The sequence below is a fragment of the Amaranthus tricolor genome, chromosome 1, assembly GCF_026212465.1.
Source record: "Amaranthus tricolor cultivar Red isolate AtriRed21 chromosome 1, ASM2621246v1, whole genome shotgun sequence".
Lineage (NCBI taxonomy): Eukaryota > Viridiplantae > Streptophyta > Magnoliopsida > Caryophyllales > Amaranthaceae > Amaranthus > Amaranthus tricolor.
In genome coordinates this window covers 9,445,575-9,469,785 of record NC_080047.1, presented here as the reverse complement: position 1 = coordinate 9,469,785, position 24,211 = coordinate 9,445,575, and the positions used below count along the sequence as shown (strand labels likewise).

Below are 24,211 nucleotides of genomic sequence, written 5' to 3'. Positions count from 1 at the left end.
TGGGTTTAGATTTTTGACCCTATTAATTAAATGGGTCAACCCGACCTGATCTATTTATTAAATGGGTCGGGTTCAGGTTGAATATTTAAACCCGAAAAAACCTATTTAACCCATTTATTAAATGGGTTAGTCAGGTTAGGTTAACCCATATTATCTGATATTTACCGATTAATGTTTAACCTAAAACTTCATATAACTTTGACATAAAAAATATAAAAAAAGCTAAATACTTAAATAGGCCGCCACATACAAAATAATATTTTGAAAATACAAATAAAAAAAAAAACTAAATAGGCCCAAGCCCCAAATTAAAAGCCCCTAACTTCTTACTTCTTACTTCTTACTTCTTAGTTCTTAACTTCTTACTGCCATCTTCCTCTTGAATTTATCACTACTCAAGTCCTCGATGCCAAAAGCCAAGGTATGAATTAATTCTTCATAATGATTTTTGTGTTCAATTTTTTTGTCTTATATTCGATTTTTTGTGTTTGTCTTATGCCGTCTTTAATGATTTTTTTCTAACAATAGTTGAACTTTGAAGCATGTATATGGGTCAAATGACCTGAAATATATGGGTTCAACGACCTGAAAAAACCGAATAAAATCAAACACGAAAAGGCAGGGTAAATGGGTATTTAACAGGTTGACCCGACCTGCTACAAATCAGGACGGAGTTTCAACTTCTGACCATTTAATTAAACAGGTCAGGTTCAGGTTAAGGGTCTATTGACCCATTTATATATAACCCGAACTTGAAAATGACCCAACCCGATCTCTTTGACACCTCTAATTTTGAGGTTGCCTCACCGAGAGTCGGTCTCTTACACTAGTAGCTCTTTGATTATTCATACTTAATTTTTTTTACATTTAAATGCTTTATTAGTACTAAAATAAATTCTTGGGGTCTATATAAGTCTAAATTGTGTCTATGTAAATATGAAAATAGGTTGAACAAATTATTATTGATTTTGGGTTATATAATAGGTCGTCTCTAAAGTGGGTGACAGGTTTGAAATGAGTCTGGCAGATTTGGATCTTAAATGGGTCCAAAAGAGAGTGTTTGAATCAGGTTTGTGTTTGAATCAGGTTTGGGTTTGAAGACCCTAGACTAGGGATGGTCATGGGGCGGGTCTGGCCAGACTCGGACCCGGACCCTATTTTTTTTTGGATCCAGACCCGGATCCGGACCCTAAGGGTCCAAAATTTTCAGACCCGGACCCTACGGGTCTGACAGGGTCTAGGGTCCTTAATGGGTCTTATACAAAGCCTCTTTGATTTGTCAAAATTGAACCTTTTTCGAGTTTTTTTGTATTTTTATAAGCAACTTATTATCGTATTACTAATACTTGTTCGAGTCCATAAAATTCAAATACAAAATATATTGTATTACAAAATAATTAGATTATATCCCGTCAACAAAATTGTTTGAAAAAGTTACCATATCTTGAACATTTCTGAACAAGAAGGATATGAAAATAGAGCAAAGCAGTCAGTGGAAGACCAACACTGTAATCTCAGTAAGAGGAGGCAACGCAAGGCTTATAAAAGTAAATAATTGAGAATGAGAATGGCCCACTCCCACGCCCATCCATTCATAATATCATAATTCAAAAATATAAAATTTAAAATTTAAAAGTTTAGGGTCCGGGTCCGGGTCAGGGTCTTCACCTTAGGACCCGGACCCGGACCCGGACCCGTCAAAAAAATTTTGGATCCAGACCCGGACCCGGATCCGACGGGTCTAAAAAATTAAGACCCAGACCCTTATAAAAGGGGCGGGTTCGGGGCGGGTCCTACAGGGTCCTGGACCCATGACCATCCCTACCCTAGACCCATGCTCATCACCTTTTATTTATTCTGGTTTGAAAGTCAAAACTGGACTTGGATCTGTTGGATCTCAAAAAATAGGGAAAAATTGAAATCAATAAGACAAATTAACAACAAAATGAACGAAATAAGATAAGTTTCAACTTATTTCCAAAAGTAAGCGTGCAATTCCCAAACTTATGGTTTGGGCTATTCGCAGATAGTAACTACGAACAGGTCAAAAAAAAAACAGTTGTTAGCAGTTGCTAACTACGAGTAGCTATTGACTTTTTTTATGACCTGTTCGCAATTACTATTCGCAGTTAGTAACTGCGAACAACCACTTTTTTTTTTCCTAATTATTGAGTTGTTGTTATTTAATGTATTTGCATTAGAGACATTAGAATAAGTTATTACAAGTCAATGTATGTTTCAGGCGGGATGATTCATCGCCAAAAGTCCGAACATGCGTCAGTTAAAGTTTGGAGGCTATGATAAAGTAAATAAACATATATATACAACTAAATATATACAAATGTTTAAAATATACAACTAAATAAACATACATACATATATATATATATATATATATATATATATATATATATATATATATATGTATATATATATATATATGTATATATATATATATATGTATATATATATATATATATATGTATATATATATATATATATATATATATGTATATATATATATATATGTATATATATATATATATATATGTATATATATATATATATATATATATATATATATATATATATATATATATATATATATGTATATATATATATATATGTATATATATATATATATATGTATATATATATATATATGTATATATATATATATGTATATATATATATATATGTATATATATATATATATATGTATATATATATATATATATATATATATATATATATATATATATATATATATATATATATATATATATATATATATATATATAGTTAATTCAAACACACAAAAACGAAACGCTAACTCTCACGGCCCTCATCTACCCTATCCAATTGAGTTGGTCTCCTACGCCTCCTATGGTAGTAAGAGGCGTTCGTGTGTCGCTATGGCAGAGGAGGGGACTAACTGTGATGGCTGGGATGGCCCAGCCTATGAGGTCCTCGCAACGTCAACGGGGTATGAAAGGTCCATCTCCTCCAAATGATAGTCATAAACAGGAGATGAGATGTGCGCATCGGCACTAGCTGGTGATGACTCTGCAATGACTTCCTGTATGAAGTGCTGGAACTGCGTGCCGACGAGCATGCCTTGTGCAATCTCCCTCACCGGCTCCTCGTGGCTGTACCGCATCACGGCTGCCGCACTTTGTGCCTGCAATTAATATGTAGTTAATGTAATATTATATTAAGTAATTGGCAACTTAATCATTTAAATGTGAATGAAGACTTACAAATTGGGTCATCGTAGGCACAACATGAGCATAATGTGACGCTGCGATGATGCCACGTGGTGTCATCCATCGGCGAGTGATGGAGAGGAACCATGGCATGTAGTTAAGTGTAGTAGGTGCGCCATGAACATCGATCGACGCACCTTGGGCCAGCAGCTCAAGTCTATGATCCCTACAAGTGATGTGGCACCAGTTGATCTCTGTCCAGTTCGCTGTACCCTGATTTTTGCGCGAAATTAGGTACAACTCGGGTTTAGTGTTGCAAGCGGTGGAATGCCCTATACCAACCCATATTGGCGCAGTACGCGCTCCGGTAGATGTACTTCGTCAATGTCGAAGTATATGAGTGGCACAGAAGCCCTCCACGAACCGGACTGAATCCCTGAGTTCTTGGGAACAACTGCATAGGCTTCGGCAGGGTACACGTCCCACAGAAACTATAATATATGTTATGAAAATGTAAATGATGTGTTAATTAAATTGCAATAATGTTAATGAGTACTGAAATATGTACCTGGTTGGGTCGCAGCAGGTTTAACTGATCTCGGTAGAATCCCAGATTGGTCCCGGTGTGCTTGCGTGTTCGGCATGTAAAATTTCACCGTGAACCATATGCAACATCTGGTGGGGGTTGTTTCGGAGGAGCAGCATTACCACGACCAACACTTCTGTAAGGTTGGCCGATAAGAATATGTTCCCACGCCCACAGCTAACGATCGCAAATGTAATTAGTATGTAATTCAACAAATGTGGATTAGAATTAAAAGTTGTTGTTATTACCTGTAATATGACTAGTGGTCCTGCAATCTCCTTGATGTTCTTATGGGGGCAGCACCACATAGCCTCCTGTACAAGTATCCTAGGGCTGCGGAGCCCCAGCTATACTTGGTGATGCGCTCCCAGGGGTCGTCAAGTAAAGTAAAGTATAGGAGCTGTATTTGGTTGCTTGTTTTATCAGCAAACAAGACAACTCCTATCAAATATAGGAGGTACGCCTTGCATACCTTGAAATGGTGCCCTCATCAGCACCTTCGGGAAGATGCGAGAAGGTCCGAACCAACCATGTGCACCATAAACCGCTCCCCCTAATGACTTCCGCTGGAGGGCGCTCTCCCAAGATGTGGTGAACCATGTCCTCCTCATACTCGTCTAGAGTTGGACAGAGGGCATAAGGTGTAGGAGGAATGATGTAGGAATGTTGCCTATGGTCATGTCATTTGCTAGCGCATCCTTATCGACATCCACATCATCTTCAGAAGGATCGCCAATGAGCTCATTACTCTCATTTGCATCATCCCAAGGTCCCATCTCATCACTTTCTCTTAAGTTAACCATTAAATCAATTGGAACTTGATTCGGAGGGGGTTGAGAAAGATTATAAGATGGGGAAGGAACGAAAGGATTTACAGTTTTCTGAGTTGAATGCTCCCACATAGCATCTATAGCTTCATCATCCTTAATAGGAAATGCTAGCAATTCTCCACTCATGTCGTGTTTAAAGCTTATATTTACGGTACTTTTAATGGGATCCAATCCAATCTTAGAACATATAAAACGTTTAAACTGATTCAAATCTATGTTCGAGTTGCATGCAAACAACCTACGTCTTCCCCCAACATAATGAACTTTGCCACTGCTTTTTCGAATACAACCATTCCAAAAACATACTATAGTGACGCGAAATGATGCTATTTCTACATGAATACAAACAAAATCAACATCATCATCAACTTCATGCCCATACAAGTACATTATAGTTATTTGATTATAATCTTTTTGGTCCACAAATTAATAAAGTCCATAATGTAACTAAATTCATACATATATATTGCACATAAAATTCAAATAATAAATTAATCAATACGTTCATAAATGATATTTCTAATACCAACATCAACATTTCTAATAATATAGAATATACATCAAATTCAACTAATTCAATATGCTCAACAACAACAATACTTCAAAAAACAACATAAATCTATGAAAACAATTACACATTACCTTGAATAGTTATGGATGATTAAGAAGAGTGTTGATTTAAGAACTAGTAACCTACATTTGACAAAATAACCAAACTTCATCAAAACCCTAAAAAACGATATATATATATATATATATATATATATATATATATATATATATATATATATATATATATATATATATATATATATATATATATATACACACACACACACACTAAAAAACGCATAAAAGTTTATCTTTGTGCAAGCTAGAGTATCCCATATTACTTTTGAAGTGCCAAATTGAAAGAGAAATGCAAGAATTGATGGATTGAAGTTAGTCTAATAGTGGTTTTGTAAGGGGAATGTCGAGTATTATAAGATAGGGTTTTGAGAATTGGGGAAAATGAGAACGAAGGGAGTTGCTGTGCGTATTTGTGGAGCATGCCGAAGAGGTCAAAAAAAAGTCAACAGCTGTTCGCAGTTACTAACTGCGAACAACTAGTTTGTTTTTTTTGACGAACAGTCCAAATCACAGGTTGGGGAATTGCACACTTGCTTTTGGAAATAAGTTGAAACTTATCTTATTTCGTGCATTTTTTTGATAATTCATCTTATTCATTTCAATTTTTTAAAAATAGGACCATAATAATTTTTAAAAAACTTAGGCCCCCACCTACTAATATGGGGCCTCAAGCCATTGCTCATGGTGATCTTGTTATGGATCTAGCCTGTGAGTGACAAAATATTTTAAATAAACAAGTTTTCAAAAAAAAAAAAATTTAAATAAGTTTGTTCTTTAAGTAATTTCCAAAATATATATCTTTGTGTCCGAGCCTAATGTTAGGGCATGTTTGTTGTTACTAACAACGAATAAGAGATGAACATGTTAAAAGTCAAAAAATTGATTTATCACGAGTTTTTTTTTTCTTTAGTAACAACGAACAAGAAATACAAAGTCATACTTTTCAAAAGAAAAAAAAATACCACTGCTTGGCTCGTTTTATGAAAAATGAACTACTCTTTGTTTTAGTTTTTCTTTGTTTGTAATGGCGAATAAGCCCCGACCTCATATACGAATGCGAGTATATTTATTTTAGAAAAACTAAACTTTTTAAAATTTTTTGAATTAAAAATAATATGTTTATTTCAAATATTTTATGCGAAGAACGCTCACACGTTATTACACGAAGCATTAAAAATACAAGTAGATCCATCATAAGTAGCAGAGCAACATGAGGGGCGGGCAAGGGCTCGAGACCCACTGTCTCAGCCTAGTTTCAGAGTCTATTCTCGCATTTTAATTTTTTAGTTCAGTTTTATAGATTTTTCAATTATATTATTAGTATTATTTTTTTTTACTCCATTAGTTTTCATTTTCTAGCTACACCCTCTCCGCCATAATATTTTGGACCAAAAATTAGATTAATAAAAGATTTAAAAGAGCATAACCCAAATTACAAGGATAGAAATCGAATCCAATCCAATCCAAATAATACTGTAGTTTAGTTAAGTGTGACTTCGCAGAAACGTGAACTAAATGCCAAAAAATAAAATTGTTCTTTCCAATTTGTCCTATTATTAATGCTGTGGTTCACTTTCACCTTTAACACCTAGCTAGCTAATTATACGCGGTCAGAAAGAGCCGATTAGGAGAGAGAAGAAGAGGATTGTACTGGAAGGCGGCTTAGCTTTGGTGCGCTAATGGCATCCATGGCTTCTTCCTCCCCCTCTTTCTCTCTCCATGGTTCTTCTTCTTCACCTTCTTCTTCGTATCGTCGTTTCTCTCTTCCTTTCTCAATCGTGAAGCTTACGTCGTCAACTAATTCCTTCACTTCTCGAAGATGTCGATCCTTGATTGTCGCTGCTTCTTCGTCGTCGTCTTTTTCTGATTCGAATGAGTCTTCGTTTGGTGATTTCGAGTCTAAAGATGTTCGTCGCTCTAAGGTGAAGTTTTTCTGTAGTTTGTGGATGAAATTCAGAGTTGTTTGGTTTTGCTTACAGTTTCTTGAGAAATTTATGTTTGTATTATTTTTGAATTCGTGATTCTGTTTGAAAGTTGTGATTTATGAGAATAATTTGAGTTTGAATTTAGGTTAAATCGTGATTTCGTTGGAATGGTTTTTGGCTTCTTTTTCGTCGTCTTCGAATTCATCCTCGTTTACTGACTTTGAGTCTAGAGATAGTCCTCGCTCTAAGGCGAGATTTCCTGTAGTTTTTAGATGAAATTCAGAGTGGTTTTGTTTTGCAATTTTTGTATAAGAAATTATGAATTTAATATTTTTTGAATAGATGATTGTGTTTGTGGATTGTGGTTTATGAGAGGAATTTGAATTTAGATTTAGTTGAATCGTCGATTCTTTGTAATGTTATTAGGTTTGTCGAGTTTAGATTGTGGTTTATGAAGCTCATAGATATAGAACAATTTGGAGAAATTTTTAATTACTGTACTTATTGAATGATATAAGTAGTTGTTTATTTTGTTTGGCAATTTTGGTGAATTTGTAATTTGTTTTGAGAAGTTAATCTATTTATCATTGTTAATTAGTTGAATCTGTTTCTGAATTGTGATTTATGAGAGAACTTGAGTTTAGATTGTGGTTACATCCGTCAATTCTGGAATGAATATGACTTTTTCAAGTTTAAGTTTTGGCGTACAATGGGAAACACCTTGCAGTAGATAAAAAATAAATTTGCACTTTCAATCAAAGAATTTTTAATTAATGTGCTAAAAATTTGCTAACGTAGTCTTCTACAAATTGGTGGATGGATTATAGCAAGTCATTACTGGAGTATGTACTATTGTGGACGAATTTAGGTTGGATATTCAACTGAAGTTTACATCGGATTTAATACCTAATAAGCGAGATTATGCAGTCTTGCGCTCTTCCAAGCAGAAATGTGATAACTTTTCCGTCAATTGCTAATTGTATACATCATGGTCTATGGAGATATATTGTTGAAATGGATGAAGAATTATCCAATGGTTAGAAAGAGGCTTTGAGCATGGTGTGTTGAATCATGTAGCTCAAAGGCTCTTCAATGAGAACTGGATTAGTAAGTTTTTGTGTTCCAGACTTCTGGGACTGCTGCTTCCATATTCATCTTTATCTTATACATAAATTAATCTAAAATTTTCATGAACTTGTGGTAAATATTGTGTTAATTACTACCTTTTGAATTTAGCGATTTATCACTTCTAGCTATTGTACTTCTCTTTTAAAACTCTGCAATTTAAATGGATTTTATGTTGATATTGCTACCATACTCCGATTCTGAGTTTTTGGGTGGAGTGGGAAAAAAAGAAAGGGAAATAGGTTCCAATTTAGAGTTTTCTGCTGACAGATTTCAGTAGTTGAAGTTTTAGTGTGGCTCTTAGTTTTGTGGGTTTTGGTGGCTGGCACATCGCTGTGCCACTGCGCCTCAAAAGAACTAAGGCGAGATGATAACATGAGGTTCACCTAGGTGCAAGGTACAATGAATAAAAATCCCTTTTGAGCCTCGTTTTCCGGAGGCGTATGTGGCCACGAGGCTGGGTCACTTCCCCTAGCGCCTTGGAGGCTCTCACCTTTTACAACTAAGGTCTAGCTCACAATACAGTAATTAGTTCCACCAGTGATTTATACGCAGCTGTATATTGCAATATTAATGTTAAATGAGTATAGAAGCTATTAATTTGCCAAAAAAGGAAGAGAGAACTATAAGTGGCAGAAAACAACATTAAAAGCTAGTAATTGGAAAAAAAAATTGGTTTCGTCTTCAAATATTTCCTTACCCTCATGGAATTGTAATTTTAATACAGTCCATCATAATGTTCATTGCTAATTGTGGATTATAGTTCACAGTTTGGTGACGTTAGTTTAATCGCTAGCCGCTAAGTCTACTACAATAAAGATGAAGTTTGATGTCCTTGTATTTTTTTGATATTACAGACACCAATACTCTTGGATTTGATCCAAGATATTGAACCACTGGATGTTAGCATCATCCAGAAAGATGTTCCCCCTACTACTATTGATGCCATGAAAAGGACAATTTCGGGAATGCTTGGATTGCTTCCTTCAAATCAGTTTCAAATCCTAATTGAGGCTTTGTGGGAGCCACTCTCTAGATTGCTGGTATCTTCAATGATGACCGGGTATGTTGGAATTTGATTTGTGTTAACAATGCCTGCACCTTTGATTATTGAGTATAACATATACATTTGAAGAAAGATAACACTGTCTGCTTAATGTTTTCTGCAGTAAAGTGAGTCTAAGAACGTATGAAGGTTGCGTGATGGTAATTGGTAGTGCTAGGCTTTATTTTTTTACTGTTCATTATATTAAAATTCAGAAACCACTTTCAAGTTCCAACTGATGCATCCTGATGGGGTGATTATACAATCTCATCTTTCTGTTTGGCATCCATTGTCACTGACATGATGGCTATTAGTTTCATGGAACTCGAAGTGCTTGTTGAGATTTTCACCTCATATGGCTTGTCCAATGTTTTTGAACCTATTGAATCTTTCCCAATATAGTATATCCTTAAAGTCTTGAGTGGACATTAATTTTTATTTGTGCTTACTCTCTTTTTTGTCTGTTCTTCTCTAGGTATTTTGTTCCTAGCTTTAGGTACTCATGAATTATTGGATGATTTGTACCATATGGATGTGTATTGCTATTTAGTTGAATACGAGCGAATGTCAAAAAATATTCATTAATGTCTCTTATTTTCGTGTGTGTTTTTTGCTTTTCCGAGCTGTCCTGCTGATACATAATTTAAACCAAGGGAGGCAGGGAGCTATGATGTTGTATAAATTGATTGCTGGTATTCAAACTTTTTGGTTGGTTTGGGTGAAATAGCTCAATCAGCATTATGGTCATTGATTTGTTATGTTTATGATTTTCACAATCGATTTTGCATTTCTCAAGTGTGTTAATTAATCAAGCTATACTGCATTTTTTCTAAATATGATAACACCTCAAGAAGACACTTGCATTTTGATTTGTTGCAACTATAAATTTAATTCCTTTATATAAATTTCACATTCAAGATGCATGAGGGATGAACTAATTTTTTATTGGTTTGTTTCAGGTATACTTTAAGAAATGCTGAATACAGGCTATGTCTTGAGAAAAACCTTGGCATTCATGAAGAAGGTAGTGGGAGCCACAAATCAGAGGCCTTCAATTTTGGTGTACAGGACCTTTTACTTGACAGTGTCAGAAGAGTCCAAATTGCTGGTGAAAGTGAGGTTTCATCTATCCGTGAGGAAACTGTGGAAAATCTGTCTGCAGATTTTAGTATTGAAGACCTTGGTGAAATTACCCCTGAAGTCCAGTCTTACATTCGTCACTTGCGCTCTCGTCTATCTGCTACCAAGAAGGTATTACACTTCTAACATTATCTTTAAATGGTTTCCTCTTTCAGCAGAGTTGTTAATAGTGAATACCTTCTTCCTTAGAGTTTGATCTTTAAAATCTAAAACTATGAATAAGTTGTATTTGTATTTGTATATGTTTCTCTTTGCTCATGATTGGTAAATTATAAGTCGCATTTCTCATGTTATATCATTTTGTTTCTTCAAAAGGAGCTGAAAGAAGTTAAAAGAAAGAATGCTGCCCTTCAGATGCAACAATTTGTGGGAGAGGAAAAGAACGAGCTGTTGGATTACTTGCGCTCATTGCAACCAGAAAAGGTGTAATATGTTTTTTAGTTCTCGTGCAATATGGTTATGATGCTTACCATTTTATCTGTATTGTTTTTATGAGCTTCATATGTGTGTTCATCTGTATGATTTTGTAAAATGATTTTTAGTTCTCTTACAATACGGCTATGATGTTTTCTGATTTGAACATTGCTGTTACATGTGACTTGTAAGTTGTGTACCATTTGTTTTGGTGTATTTGTTTGTATCTATGAAAATTACATGCGTCTTCTTTTGTTTGGTGAGATGTTTGTTTCTCCAAATTTGGACTTCACAATACCAGATCCAGCTGAGATGGAACCAGAGTTTAAAATACATTGTAAAATATGGACCAAGAAAAATCCAGTTATAAGAGGATCTGTGTAGTTTTGTTTTCACCTTAAATGGGCTGTTTTTTCATCTTTCACACTCCTTGTTGTTTCCATTGATATTGTCAAATAGCTTCAAAGCAAACTAGATTTTGTCATATATTTATCTAAGAGAAAGTGAGGTTTATGATCTTTGGTTGGGTAGGGGAGGTAGAATTCAAGAAACTCTTGATTAAATCTCACAAAAGAAAATAGAGAAATGCTGGTCTTAACTCTTAATCTACCTTAGACCTGGAAATCTGCATTTGTAAGTTTTGAGGACCAAGGATCTGATACGGACTATGCACACATAATATTGGTACCACGCTGATGTCTTGATGACATGTTTCTGATAAAAAGTATATTTATCTGTCTCTTTAAAGGATTTAGCTTAAAATGAACATATAAAAAGGTTTTGGAGTTGCAACTATTGAAGAATAATTGAGAAAAGCTTGTTTACGCTTGTGCAATTGAGTCCGAGAAAAACCTCAAATAGAAAAGGGGAAGGTTGACACTTGAGGATTTTAGAAGCGGAAGGGGTATATCTAAGATGACGTGGATAACGTGAGTGAATAATGACACGAAGGATTAGGATTTGTAGGAGCATCTGACTGTATGATAATGGATAGAAATGAATGCATTAGAGATAATATGTTAATGATCATTGAAATTTGTTTTCATAGTTGTGGATTAATATTTTTAAAGCCAAATAAATATAATTTTTGTTAGTTACCACTTCTCACGTTGATTTGCTTGGTTCAAGCAGCCAAACCCATATTGTTGGAAACAAGACTTTGGCATTGTTTTAAATAGCTGTCTCCTTGTAAAGTCTAAGCTTTACATTTCATTTATGTTTGACTCATTTGAATAGGTAGCAGAGTTGTCCGAACCAACCTCTTCTGAAGTGAAAGAAACCATTCATTCTGTTGTCCATGGTTTGCTTGCTACATTATCTCCAAAGATGCACTCCAAGGCTCCCCCTCTATCGGAGAAGAATGCTTCAGGAGCTTTAAATGTAGGAAATGAAGACTGTGCAGAACTTCTAGAAAATACTTCACTTAATTTTCAGCCCATAATTTCATTAACAAGAGACTACCTTGCACGACTTCTGTTCTGGTGAGTATTATATTGTTCTTCGCTTACTTCTCTTGCCTCTATCTTTTACGTATCTTTTTTTGGGTGGTTAGTGGGTGGGGTGCTAATGCCTAGGAAGCTAGGACTATCTTGTCATCATTCACCTGTAAAGTTGATGTCCTTGATGTCATAAACTTTTGACCTCTTGAATAGTATGAAGTAATTAACGTTAAGTCAGTTGTTCGAAGAATAATATTTCAGAAGCGAAAGCATTAGCAAAATCAAGAACAGTGGTACAATGTTTTCGGTAAATATTGAATACTAGAAATCAATAAATAAGAAAGTAACCAAGTAAGAAATAAATAAAAGTATAAAACCACACATAAAATTTAATGAGATTCCCCCAACTTTTGATGTGTTGTCCTTAGTGGTGTTTCTATGATTGTATTGGAAAAACTTGGAGTTTAAGAAGTATGAACTATTGAAGAATTGGAATTGAGAGAGATATAATAGTCGTACATGTGTTTAGGCTGGGGTTGATTGTTTACTTGTGGAGTATAATCATACAAAGATATAGCATATAAGAGAGGCTTCAAAAAAGATGAGATTTATCCTGTAAAAGATAGAATTGTCCTGCAGTAGCTGCTCGCTCGAGCACATGTTTTCCTCACCTGAGCAAAATCATTTGACAATTCTGGAATGCTCTCAACAAGTGTTCTCGTCCAAAAAAGCTTTTCGAGGCCATTGACTTTCAAACTTGACTCAAATACTTTGACAATTGACACAAATTCAAAGTCAGCCATGAGTTACCCAAAGGCATAATGTCAACAATCTCCACGAGCCCACTGAAGATACCTCTGTAGAAACACATCATCACATCAATCAACCAACATGTAACATCACATAAAACACACACCCCCTCATGTATTTCTACCTCATGTACATATAACCGACCCCCCCCCCCCCCCCCCCCCCCCCCCCGGGGCTTCACAATATGCAAGGTGCATGACCAACCAAGTCCACCTACAAAGAGAACTTGGTGGGCAAAGATGTGGTTATCAATCGGCGTGTTTCAATCTACATTGAGCTCAATCTCTAGTTAATCTCATCTTGGATAAAGTGATACTTGATGTCACTGTGTTTGGTTCTTCTAATAAAAGTATTCTGATTTTGTGCTAATTGAACTTTGACTATGACAACTGTAACATACTTAGGCACAACTCAGCAATAAGACCCATAAGAGACTCTTCTTTATTAAATGTTTCTACAATTACCTTCACCTCCACTTCGGTTGTAGACATAACAGTGACATTTTGAAGAGATGATGGCAAGCTCACTCACCCGAAGTGAACACAAACTTTAAGGTTGATTTACTACCATCTAAATCACCGCATAGTCTTGTGTCACAATATCTTGTTAAGCCACTTACGTTTCCCCCAAACTAGAGAGGCATTAGAAGTTCCCTCCAAGTACATAAATATTCTTCGCTTCCCCATGCCTTTTACCCGGATTTGACATGAAAAGACGCACGTGAGTAAGAGGTCAATCTTGGCATTTACATTTGAGTATAATTTGCTTGTACTTCCTCATATTCTAAACAAAAGAGCTGAGAACATTAGCAAGACCTTGTTTGTACATACTGATCATGCTGCCTATGACCTTACGCTGTAATGCATTGCCAAATGTCTTAACTGTGCCATCAAGATTGAACTTTCATTTGCACTTTTTAAGGTGCATGCTGCTGGGACACTACCTTAGAGGTCTCGAATATCGAACACAACTGATGGAACTACTCTCACTTTCACCAAACAATGAAAATGATCGCCAAGACAATGAGCAGGTTACCTGAAAGCTTGAAATTTTCGTCTTGTATTGCTATCATCCTAATGATGATGAGGGAGAGAGTGCCTGAAAATGCATTATCTACCTATCTGATTGTAAGCTTTGAAAGAAAAAGGCACAATCAAAATGATCAATGTTCTCAACGAGGGCTGTAGTATTATGTATTATCTAATAGTTGTTAATGTGCTTTTTTCTTCAGCCTTCCTTAGGCGAGTGTTTTTGATGTAGAATTTTCCATTTCGTGTTTGTTACTTGTATGATACAGAGTTGAGCGATATTTTATACAATAGAATGAGAAATTATTAGGAAAAAAAGTTTACTTTAGCTTACCAATTTTTGCCGTGACAATGATTTGAGTTTTTGAGCCAATTTCACTCTCGGATTATGTTTCTTAACAACATTTCTTGCTCGTAATCATTCAAAATATAAGAGTCTGGTTTCCGGACTAGAACCACGTCCTTTCAATCATATAATGATACCTAAATTGGTGCGATGAATACATCGATTGTATTGGCAGCATTCTTCATCTCAAGCAAGGCATCTTCAAGAATTGAGATCAGGAATTATTTCTTCCAGCATAGCTCATAATATGCTCAAAAATACCAGAATTATAATTTCCACATTGACACTGAACGCCTTATTTGCAGAATGAAGGTGAGAGTTGAGACCACTAATTATTTGTACTTCGAGTCTCTGCACAGAATCTACGATATGATGAGCCAAATCTCACCTTCCTATATATTGACTCAACTCGGTTATTATGCGTCACTGTTTTTATCACACAAGCAAATTTTATGTTTTACCACACATGGGATGTCCAACAATACTTATATTAGTAATAAAAATAATAGCAACTTCAAAAAAAAAAAAAAGATATGTAGTAACTTGTACATGAGCAATATTGCTTAATTTTAATAAACAGTAGTAACAAAAATAATGCTTTAGTTCAAAAAATATATAGCAAGTTGTAAAGTAGCAATTTTTCTATTACATGGCTATTGGGGCCGGTGAAAATTAAATCCAAGTTCTAATGAAATATAATACATGTTTTAAATGACATAAAATCCAATTATTATTTATTTAAGCTTATTTTTTAATTTGTTATTAACCGTCAAATATATTTGTAGGTGAAAAATATTTTGTTGTTAAATAGTTTGAATTTTAAGTCAAATCTTAAGAAGAATACCATTTAAATTGTTTCAAATTGCTTATGTTCAGCGTTTTCATTTGAAGATATAAACACACAAATTTAACCTATGAAAAATCTTCAATAGGAGAATACCACTTCAAGTTGTTGTTTGGGAATCTTGTGGATAGAATTAAGAGATGGGTTTAGACAATTTTAACAAGAAGGAGAAAAGATAACTTACATATAAACTCAAATAAGACTTACTATAAAATTAATTGGTAGTACGAGTTTCTACTCAAGTTTATAAAGTGATGTAATCTCTTTTCTCTTCAAAGTGAGACAACTCATATCTGGATAATAAAGGTCACTTTAACAGTCTCCTTCGCATGCAATGTGATTGTCCTAGCAGTTTTAGCCTTCTAGTCTTCTAGAATGGTGACAAACCTAAACGAATGTACATCCAATTAAAGGTCTTTGAACCAGAGGTGAAATCAAATGCCCAGTTATAAAGGTCCAATAATATATCGAGCTCTAATATCATGATAGAATTTGTGAAATGAATCTGGACAACCCAAATAAGGAAATGAAGAGGTAACCGATAAGTGCAATTATTTGCACTAAGCACATATTATTATGCTTCTTTTTAGGTTATTAGTACATTTAAGTATACCTAGTTTGCTCCATTTGTGTAATTTTAATGCTTTATGGGCAAGCTAACAATTTTTGGCTAATTGTGGTGTATTTGGTGCGGATATTGGTTGATTAACAATTTTTATATAATCATTATACTATTTTCTTCTAAAAAAGGATCACGTGAAAATTACTCAAAGTGGTGAAAACTAAAAATCAAAACACAATTTAGCATTTCAGAGCATATATTTTAATGATATTAATTTTTGATAGAGTATATATTATTGTCTGAAAATACATTTTTAGTGATATTTTCATAAATATTTAAATGAAATATCAAATTCAAAATACATGTCTTCAACCATACATAAAATGTGCATCTTTTGAAAATACTCATGTACCATGAAAATTGGTTTTCATTATTTTCACCCTTAATTGTGTCTCATTAGATTCTTCAACCATACATAAAATGTGCATCTTTTGAAAATACTCATGTACCATGAAAATTGGTTTTCATTATTTTCACCCTTAATTGTGTGAAAATTTGAAAAAAATAAGATTATTTAACAACTTAATTTCAAAAATAAGCTTCGTAAAAACTTATTTTCCAAAATAAGCGTCCGTACATCCAAGCCTAGCCTCGGGAAGAGTCGCTGTTAGTAACAGCGAAAGTGAAAAAAAAAAAATTAAAAGCCCAAAGTCGCTGTTAGTAACAGCGACTTAAAAAAAAAAAATTAAAAGCCCAAAGTCGCTGTTACTAACAGCGACTTAAAAAAAAAAATTTTTTTTTAAAAAAAACAAATTTTAATAGTACTGAACTTGAAGTGATCGTTATGTGAAAGTTGTTTCTTTCGCTTTGCTGATTGTTTGGGTGCTGCTTTTCCTTTTTTTGTTTATTTTGTCAATTATGTGTGGACTCATGTCTCTTTTCTTCATTTCCCGCTATGGCGACTCATGTCTCTCCTTCCCTGCCGGCTGTATGTATACTTCAAAGCTGGATGCTGCTGCCCCTCAACAGATTCAAGTATAACCGTACCAATTAAAAAAGAATGTTATTCAAATGAGTTTGAACCTTAAGTAATATAGTCTCACATGCTTACTAGCTATACCAACTACTTTTAAGTGATTTTTTCTAAGAACAAAGGGGGTAAGCTTGATATTAGTTGAGATGAGGTTTGTTTGAATGGGTAATTTGTTAATTAGAACAGAGTAAAAATAGATAGAAGGTTTGTTATAAATGGGAAGATATAGGGAGATACATTTTCTGAGTTTTGAACTTTACCCAAACAATCAGCAAAGCGAAAGAAACAACTTTCACATAACGATCACTTCAAGTTCAGTACTATTAAAATTTTTTTTTAAGTTGCTGTTAGTAACAGCGACTTTGGGCTATTAAATTTTTTTTTTTCACTTTCGTTGTTACTAACAGCGACTCTTCCCGAGGCTAGGCTTGGATGTACGGACGCTTATTTTGGGAAATAAGTTTTCACGGAGCTTATTTTGGGAAATAAGTTTTCACGGAGCTTATTTTTGAAATTAAGTTGTTAAATAATCTTATTTTTTTCAAGTTTCCTAATTGTGTCTCATTAGATTCTACCCGTTCGGCGGTTCCCTCCACCCCATCGAACATGGTTAAGTAAATACTTGTTTAATTCATTTCAATCTAAATTTAATTATATGAATTATATTTTGATTTTAATTATATGAATTATATTTTGATTTATTAAAGATTAGATTAGTATATTACTAGGGGTAATTCAAATCGGGTAATAAATAGTAGAAAATGAGAGATTACTACTTTTTTTGTCTTTTTAAATTTACATTATATATTCATAACACTTAAAAAGCTCTCACGTATCAGTTAAACTATACTACTGTCTGTTACTCTATTCTTTCAGTTGTTCCCGCAAGTAATGTATTTTATTAAATAATAAATTTAATAGAGAATTAGTGTGGAATATGTGAAGAACATAATGAATATATAAATGTTAAAATGAATCTAGTAGAAATATGAAGAGATCATAAAAAAAATAAAATATTAAAATGAGAATTAACAAAATTAAGAGTAATTTGCAAAGTTTATTTTTTGCGACTAATTGCATTAACGCCGTTTCGAACAAATATCGTTATGATGGGTAAAAATGACGTTATATATCTTTTTCAAACTACGTGTTGGAAAATAGGCAAAATACTTGTTTTGACCAAATTTTCGCAAAAGTTATGATGGGTAAAAACGATATTAAAGTGCTAAAATACAAGGGTATTATTGGTAATTAGAAAAGTCAAAAGTGATTAGGGATGAACAACGAAAGTCAAAAGTGATTAATAATGGTCGACGACAATCCAAAGGTCACTTGGTCAGAATGGTGTAGATTTTAATACTTTAATGATAATTATTGGCAAAGAAACAAACTTTAAAATTATAATTCGTAAACATACTAAATTTAAAGACTATTATTTACAAACTACTGCAAAATTAACTTATATCAAAAATTTATAATATAAAAATAAATAAAAGTAAATTTTTTATGCGAATAAATATAACAAATGTAACGTCTAGTGGACAGTGAAGGAGTATATAACTTATATAGTTATATTCATCTGTTCCCTATTCAGACGAACTCCCCATCTTTTTTTTTCTTGGTGAATTTCTGAAGATATAGCGTTCTCCCAAAGCTTCTACAAATCGAATTGGGAAAATGGAAAACCCTAATGTGCAACAGGTTTGAAAAATGTTTCTATATTTCTTTCTAATCGATGAATTTCGTCTAATGAACTGTAATTTCGAAATCAAAATCTCAATTTTTTTCCTGCAGATTCTGGAGAAGCAAGTGTTAACAGTGGCGAAAGCCATGGAGGAGAAGATCGATGAAGAAATTGCGGCCCTAGATCGTCTTGAAAACGACGATATTGAAGTTTTAAGGGAGAAGAGGCTTCAACAGATGAAGAAAATGGCGGAAAAGCGTAAACATTGGATCTCTCTTGGTCATGGAGAATACTCTGAGATTCCGTCTGAAAAAGAGTTCTTCTCCATTGTCAAAGCGAGTGATCGTGTTGTTTGCCATTTTTATCGCGAGAATTGGCCGTGTAAGGTTAGTATTTTCTCTTCATTTTTTAATGAATTTTCGCTGTTGGAAATTTGTTCAGTTTCATTTAATTTTGTTGAGAATGTATGTTCGTGGAATTTGAATTCTGTAGATCAGTAGATGTATCAGTGCCTACTGCTTAATGCCATATGTGTAAACCACTTTACCAACTAACCTAGTTCAAGTGGAATTAAATTTGCCGTTTATGATGGGTTTAACAAGCAAAAGTTTTTTGATTTATATATATGCTGAATTAAGGGGAAGAAATTTACAACGCTTCATCAACATTGGAATGGAAGTTTACTAGTTTGAAAATGTAGGATTTGTGGAAAATTTTATTACCCATTTTGTTTGGTTCGACTAGGAATTGAAATGGAAAAGACTATTACATTACAATTTTTTTCTACCTTTTCATCCTCATCACCGCCGGTTCCGATTGCCCACCCCAAAGCTTTCCTTCAAATCAAACAAATGATGATTAGTTATGATTTAAATTGAAATGTTTTCCGGTAGACCAAACACTGCTTGCTAGCCAAACACCCCCTTGGTGGAAGAACAAATAGGATTGGGCTTGGATATAACATAATATCTATTTGGGTTGCATTTTTTACCACTATAGCTCATAACGTAAAAATGTAGTAATGGTCGCGACTGTTGTAATGGATTGATGTGGTAATGGGAGTGATGTAATTATCTAAACATAGGTTAGAACCATAAGGTATCCCTTGATACGCCGTAAAACACGCTGTTATTTTTTACACTTCTACAAAGCGGGAAATATTAGCTAGTTGTTTTCGAAAACCTTTACAACATGGACTATCGCGATGCAATGCGATGCGTCCTTGTTTTGCTTGGTTATTCCTGCACTCAATGATTAGTCAAATGTTGGAAGTTGAGGTGGCAATTATATTTGCTGTAGTTTAAGTTTGTAAATGCTTCATCGATTGCTTTGGTATTTGGATACACAAAAGGAAGCAGAGCAGAATTGAAGTTACTCAGTCCTTCAAGGAGAGAGATTACCATTCATTTGTGATTTTTCGATTAAAATTTTTAATGGGGGAGTTGATAAGATTTATAGGTGAAAGTTAAGATTCTAGTATAAAGTTTCCTTTATGGATACTGAAATCTCAGTTCTCATTTGTTTGTGTCACTTTATTATTCCTTTAGTCTCCTAAGATTGCAATTGGATTAGTTTAGGTGAGGTACTTATGACTCTTTGTTTATCATGCGGCATTTTATAGTTTTGAATTGATGAAGCTATTTAATTAAGTAACACCGTGCTGTCTTGTTTAATTTCAAATGATTTTACGTATACTCAATCAAACATCAGACAATTCAGCTAAGGATCCACACCAATACATGAATGATTGCAATTAGACGAGTTAGATGCTGACTACTCCCTCTGTCCCGAAGAAATTGCCACAAATGTATATTGGACAAAGATTAAGAAACGATTAGACCATTTGAATTGATTGTATGATAATAAAGGAGTGTAGAAATTTGTGGATGAAAAATAAAAGAAAGTAGTTGGGACATTTCCACAAAAATAATGGTAGCAAAGTAAAAGGGACGGACTAAAAAAGTATGGAAATCTCTTAGGGATAGGGAGAGTATATAGTAACACTATGTTATTAGAACTGTAAAGATTATGTTCCTTTAGTGGTATATAATGGAGGAAAGGGAAAAACTGAGATTAAAGTAGCTGTTCTAAGCCATTGGTCAATGCTGAAAACAATACATTTGTTCATCTGGTAGTTCTTTGTACTTGTGTAGTGTGTTTAAAGTTAAATTGCGGGAGACTTGTATCCAATTTGTTATGGAGTTAGATTTCAATAGATGTGAACTTTTTAGTTTCACCAACCATAGTACTTGTGAAAAGCTCATGTTCTATTTGTGTTCTTTTGCTGAGTTTTGGAGGCAATGTAACCGAATAGACTTTTGAATTATTGGATGCTGTCTAGACCATAGGTGAAATGGACAAATTATATTTTGACTTACTAAGGGATCTCTATGTTCTTTGTACTTGTGAAGATTATTCCAAGGTATATTTCAGTTGGCAGGCATACTATTTACTTAGGGACTCAAACGTTTCTTTAGGATGTACATGCTTGAGTTTCATGCAGTGTTTTACCTATGCCTTCATAAGCGAAGTATATTGTAATCTCTCTTCTAAGGCTTATAAGAATGGGGAATGGAGTTTTCTCGAAACTTTTTTTTTTTTGTAGCATATTTGGTTGAGGGAGCTGAAGCAGCAAAGATAATATGAGCTATTAGGTCCCTCTAATAGAAAATTAGTTATGTTTATTATGAATTGTTAACAAATGTTTATGTTTTTGTAATATATAGAGCCGAACTTTTGCAAGTAGCACATAATTGTGAGATAACGTAACTCATCAATTTGCAGGTAATGGACAAGCACCTAAGTATTTTGGCAAAGCAGCATATAGAGACACGTTTTGTGAAAATTCACGCTGAGAAAAGTCCCTTTTTGGCGGAAAAGCTGAAGATTGTAGTCCTTCCCACTCTTGCTATTATAAAAAATGCCAAAGTTGAAAATTATGTGGTATGCCTTTCCTTCCTCAGAACTACAAATTCTCGTTACACTTTGCTAAGTTGTAAGTAGCAACTTTTGTTAATTCTAGGTTGGTTTTGATGAGCTTGGTGGCCGAGATGATTTTAGCACAGAGGAGCTGGAGGAGAGATTGGCAAAGTATCAGGTTATCATATTTGAGGGTGAATCATCAGTAAAATCTTCTCGCTCACAGGGACATACCAGAAGTGTGAGGCAAAGTGATACCCATGATTCATCTGACTCAGATTAGGACTATAGCTCAAATAGTCTTTTGGAGGCCTAGGTCACTTGTTGTGTCTTTTTGATAGTTGTTGGCGCGTGTGTATTATAGAGTCAGTGGAGGGTTGGAAGAAAGGGATTTATAGTGTGTTTGAATTTGGATAATGAAAGAGGAAAAAGAGGAAGGAAATTGCTTGGAGGGGAAGAAAGAGCAGAAGAGTTTTTTTTGTTGAGGTTTTGTTTTTCACAAATGGAAGGAATCTATCTCTCCAATCACTATCCGTGTTGAGTATAATATCTTCTTTCCAATCTCCATTTCCCTTGTTCTTTTCACTTCATTGTGAAAAAGGTACCATGAATTTTTATCTTAATTTATTTTCCTTCCGGTATATTTGTTTTGGATGTATGGTATTCTTTTGATCGTATTGAGTTTGTAGCTTTATGGCCTTTACATTTTACTACATTTTCTAATTTTTGCATGTCATTTTAATTTTGCTACAACTTTTGCTATTTATGCAAAGCAGAAGATGTTGCTGGTCTTGAACTTCTTGGAATGTTTTCCTCTTGTGATATTTTTGACGATGAAAATTCCATCGATTCAATTCTTGGATCTTCAAAGAAAACCACCAGATTAGTGAACGCGACACTTAGACTTCAAGGTAACACATTCACAAATCAAGTTGAATTACTTGCAAGGCATTTTATCCCCCCACTCCTTTCTAGCTCCACTGCGGCTTCCACCACTCCTCCACCATCCTAGTCTCCCTCCCTAAGCCCTACTTTTTTGCTCCCCTTCCCAGTCACCTGGTACTCTGATCAATTTGTCCTTTGCAAGGACCCCCTCTCTTGCTCATCTGCCCCCTTTCCCCCGATCCCATGTGGTTGTTGTGGTTTGCGTGGCTTGAGTGAGTTGGGGTGTGTGGCTTTGCTTGGTTTCACAGAGGGTGGGGCAAAGAGATTGATGGGTTGGGTGGAGCTGGGGAGGGAGAGGGTGGGTTATTGCAGATGGTGGAGGGAGGAGTGTTGGTGGTTGGAGGGAAATGGGATTAGTTGGTAGGCGCTGGGGTAGGGTAGGTTGGTGGCAGGGGGGAGGGGAGAGGGGTGGTGATCGTCTGGCCGGTTGGGCAGAGGAGGGGATGAAGGTTTTATTTATTTTTATTTTTATTTTTCTTTATTTTTAATATTTAAAATATTTTAAAATATTTTTATAATTTTTCCTTTTAGGGCAAAGTGACCTAAATTAGTAGTTGTTTGGTGCATTCTAGGCAAATTACACTTGAAAGGTGGCATTGTTACAAAAGTAAATTTGGGGTAAAATTGATCATATTTCTCTATCCTTTTTCTAGAGGGGTATATGTATGAATTATCTGTTATCTTTTCTCATTTTAGCCTTGTTTTCTAGCGAAATATTGAATTGATATTGATCATTATTATTAATCAAAGGTATGAATTATAATAGGAAACTTGTGAAAAAGTTAGATCATTAACAAATTCTAAAGAAAATGCTTGTGCTGGAAGACTGGATTTTGGAAGGAGCGATGTTGAACCCCTTTTACTTGATGATTCATGATTGTCAGAGACTAGAGCATTTCAAATGGATTTGAAACCTGACCTGTTTGATTAATGATATTATTAAATGGTGATAATGAGAATGATTTATGGTGTAAAATTTCATTGAAATTTCATATCATTTCCATGGTAATGAAACTTTGATTACGAAAAAGTTTTTTTGTTTATAAATTTCCATTACCATTTAATACCACATCTGCAGATGGTAATGCATTAGAATGAATTTATGAAGAAAATGAGATGATTGAAGTTGGAGCATGACCATCAAGATAATCAAGAGATCTTTCACCTAAATTATACTAGTTTTTCATTTCCATTACCACCGTTTATTACCACCTATCAAACGAGGCGTAAGAGCATCAAAGAATTGAACATCCATATATGCACTTAAAATTCTTTGAAGGGTACTACAATTCTCAAAAGATTGAAGATTGAGTTGATTATGTGAAATATCATGTTCATGTACTTGATATACTATATAATTTTAAATGGGTTCATAGCAACCCTAATATATGTATTGAAATTTAAACATACTTGTCATCATAATACTTATAAAATCAGTTCCTAAAAAATTTAAAAAAACATTAAATAAAATGTGACTCATTGGTGAAAAAAATCGACAAAATTAAAATAAATTTGTAATTGTAGAATTTAAGATTTAGATTTCTTACAACGAATTTAAGGACTTACATATCGGATTTTTTGAGTGACATACTAATTTAGAGGTATGTAAGTTCTTAAATTTGTCGTAACAGATGATTTTTAAATCAAGCATGCTTTAAATTTAATTTAATTTTTTTAATTATTATTTTTTGATATGTATT

At 34.2% G+C, this 24,211-nt stretch overlaps 2 protein-coding genes across 3 annotated transcripts; both read left to right on the top strand.

Annotated features, from left to right (window-relative positions):
• The first annotated feature begins 6,705 nt into the window (after positions 1 to 6,705).
• LOC130824712 (uncharacterized) lies at positions 6,706 to 14,511 on the top strand. The gene is made up of 6 exons (XM_057689754.1): positions 6,706 to 7,174; positions 9,160 to 9,365; positions 10,307 to 10,598; positions 10,803 to 10,910; positions 12,138 to 12,382; positions 14,072 to 14,511. Exons 1-6 carry the CDS (start codon positions 6,932 to 6,934, stop codon positions 14,187 to 14,189), a joined length of 1,212 nt encoding a protein of 403 aa, XP_057545737.1. The 5' UTR covers positions 6,706 to 6,931; the 3' UTR covers positions 14,190 to 14,511.
• A 4,009-nt stretch (positions 14,512 to 18,520) lies between these two features.
• LOC130824691 (thioredoxin domain-containing protein 9 homolog) lies at positions 18,521 to 22,784 on the top strand. 2 transcript variants are annotated; one of them, XR_009046797.1, is made up of 5 exons: positions 18,521 to 18,664; positions 18,758 to 19,033; positions 21,432 to 21,590; positions 21,670 to 22,167; positions 22,343 to 22,784. XR_009046797.1 is itself a non-coding variant. In XM_057689752.1 (4 exons), the coding sequence occupies exons 1-4, from the start codon at positions 18,641 to 18,643 to the stop codon at positions 21,847 to 21,849; spliced, it is 639 nt and encodes a 212-aa protein (XP_057545735.1). In that variant the 5' UTR covers positions 18,521 to 18,640; the 3' UTR covers positions 21,850 to 22,269. The 2 variants fall into 2 exon arrangements, 1 of the variants encoding a protein (XP_057545735.1); XM_057689752.1 differs by lacking the exon at positions 22,343 to 22,784 and having other exon boundaries at positions 21,670 to 22,269.
• The last annotated feature ends 1,427 nt before the right edge of the window (positions 22,785 to 24,211 follow it).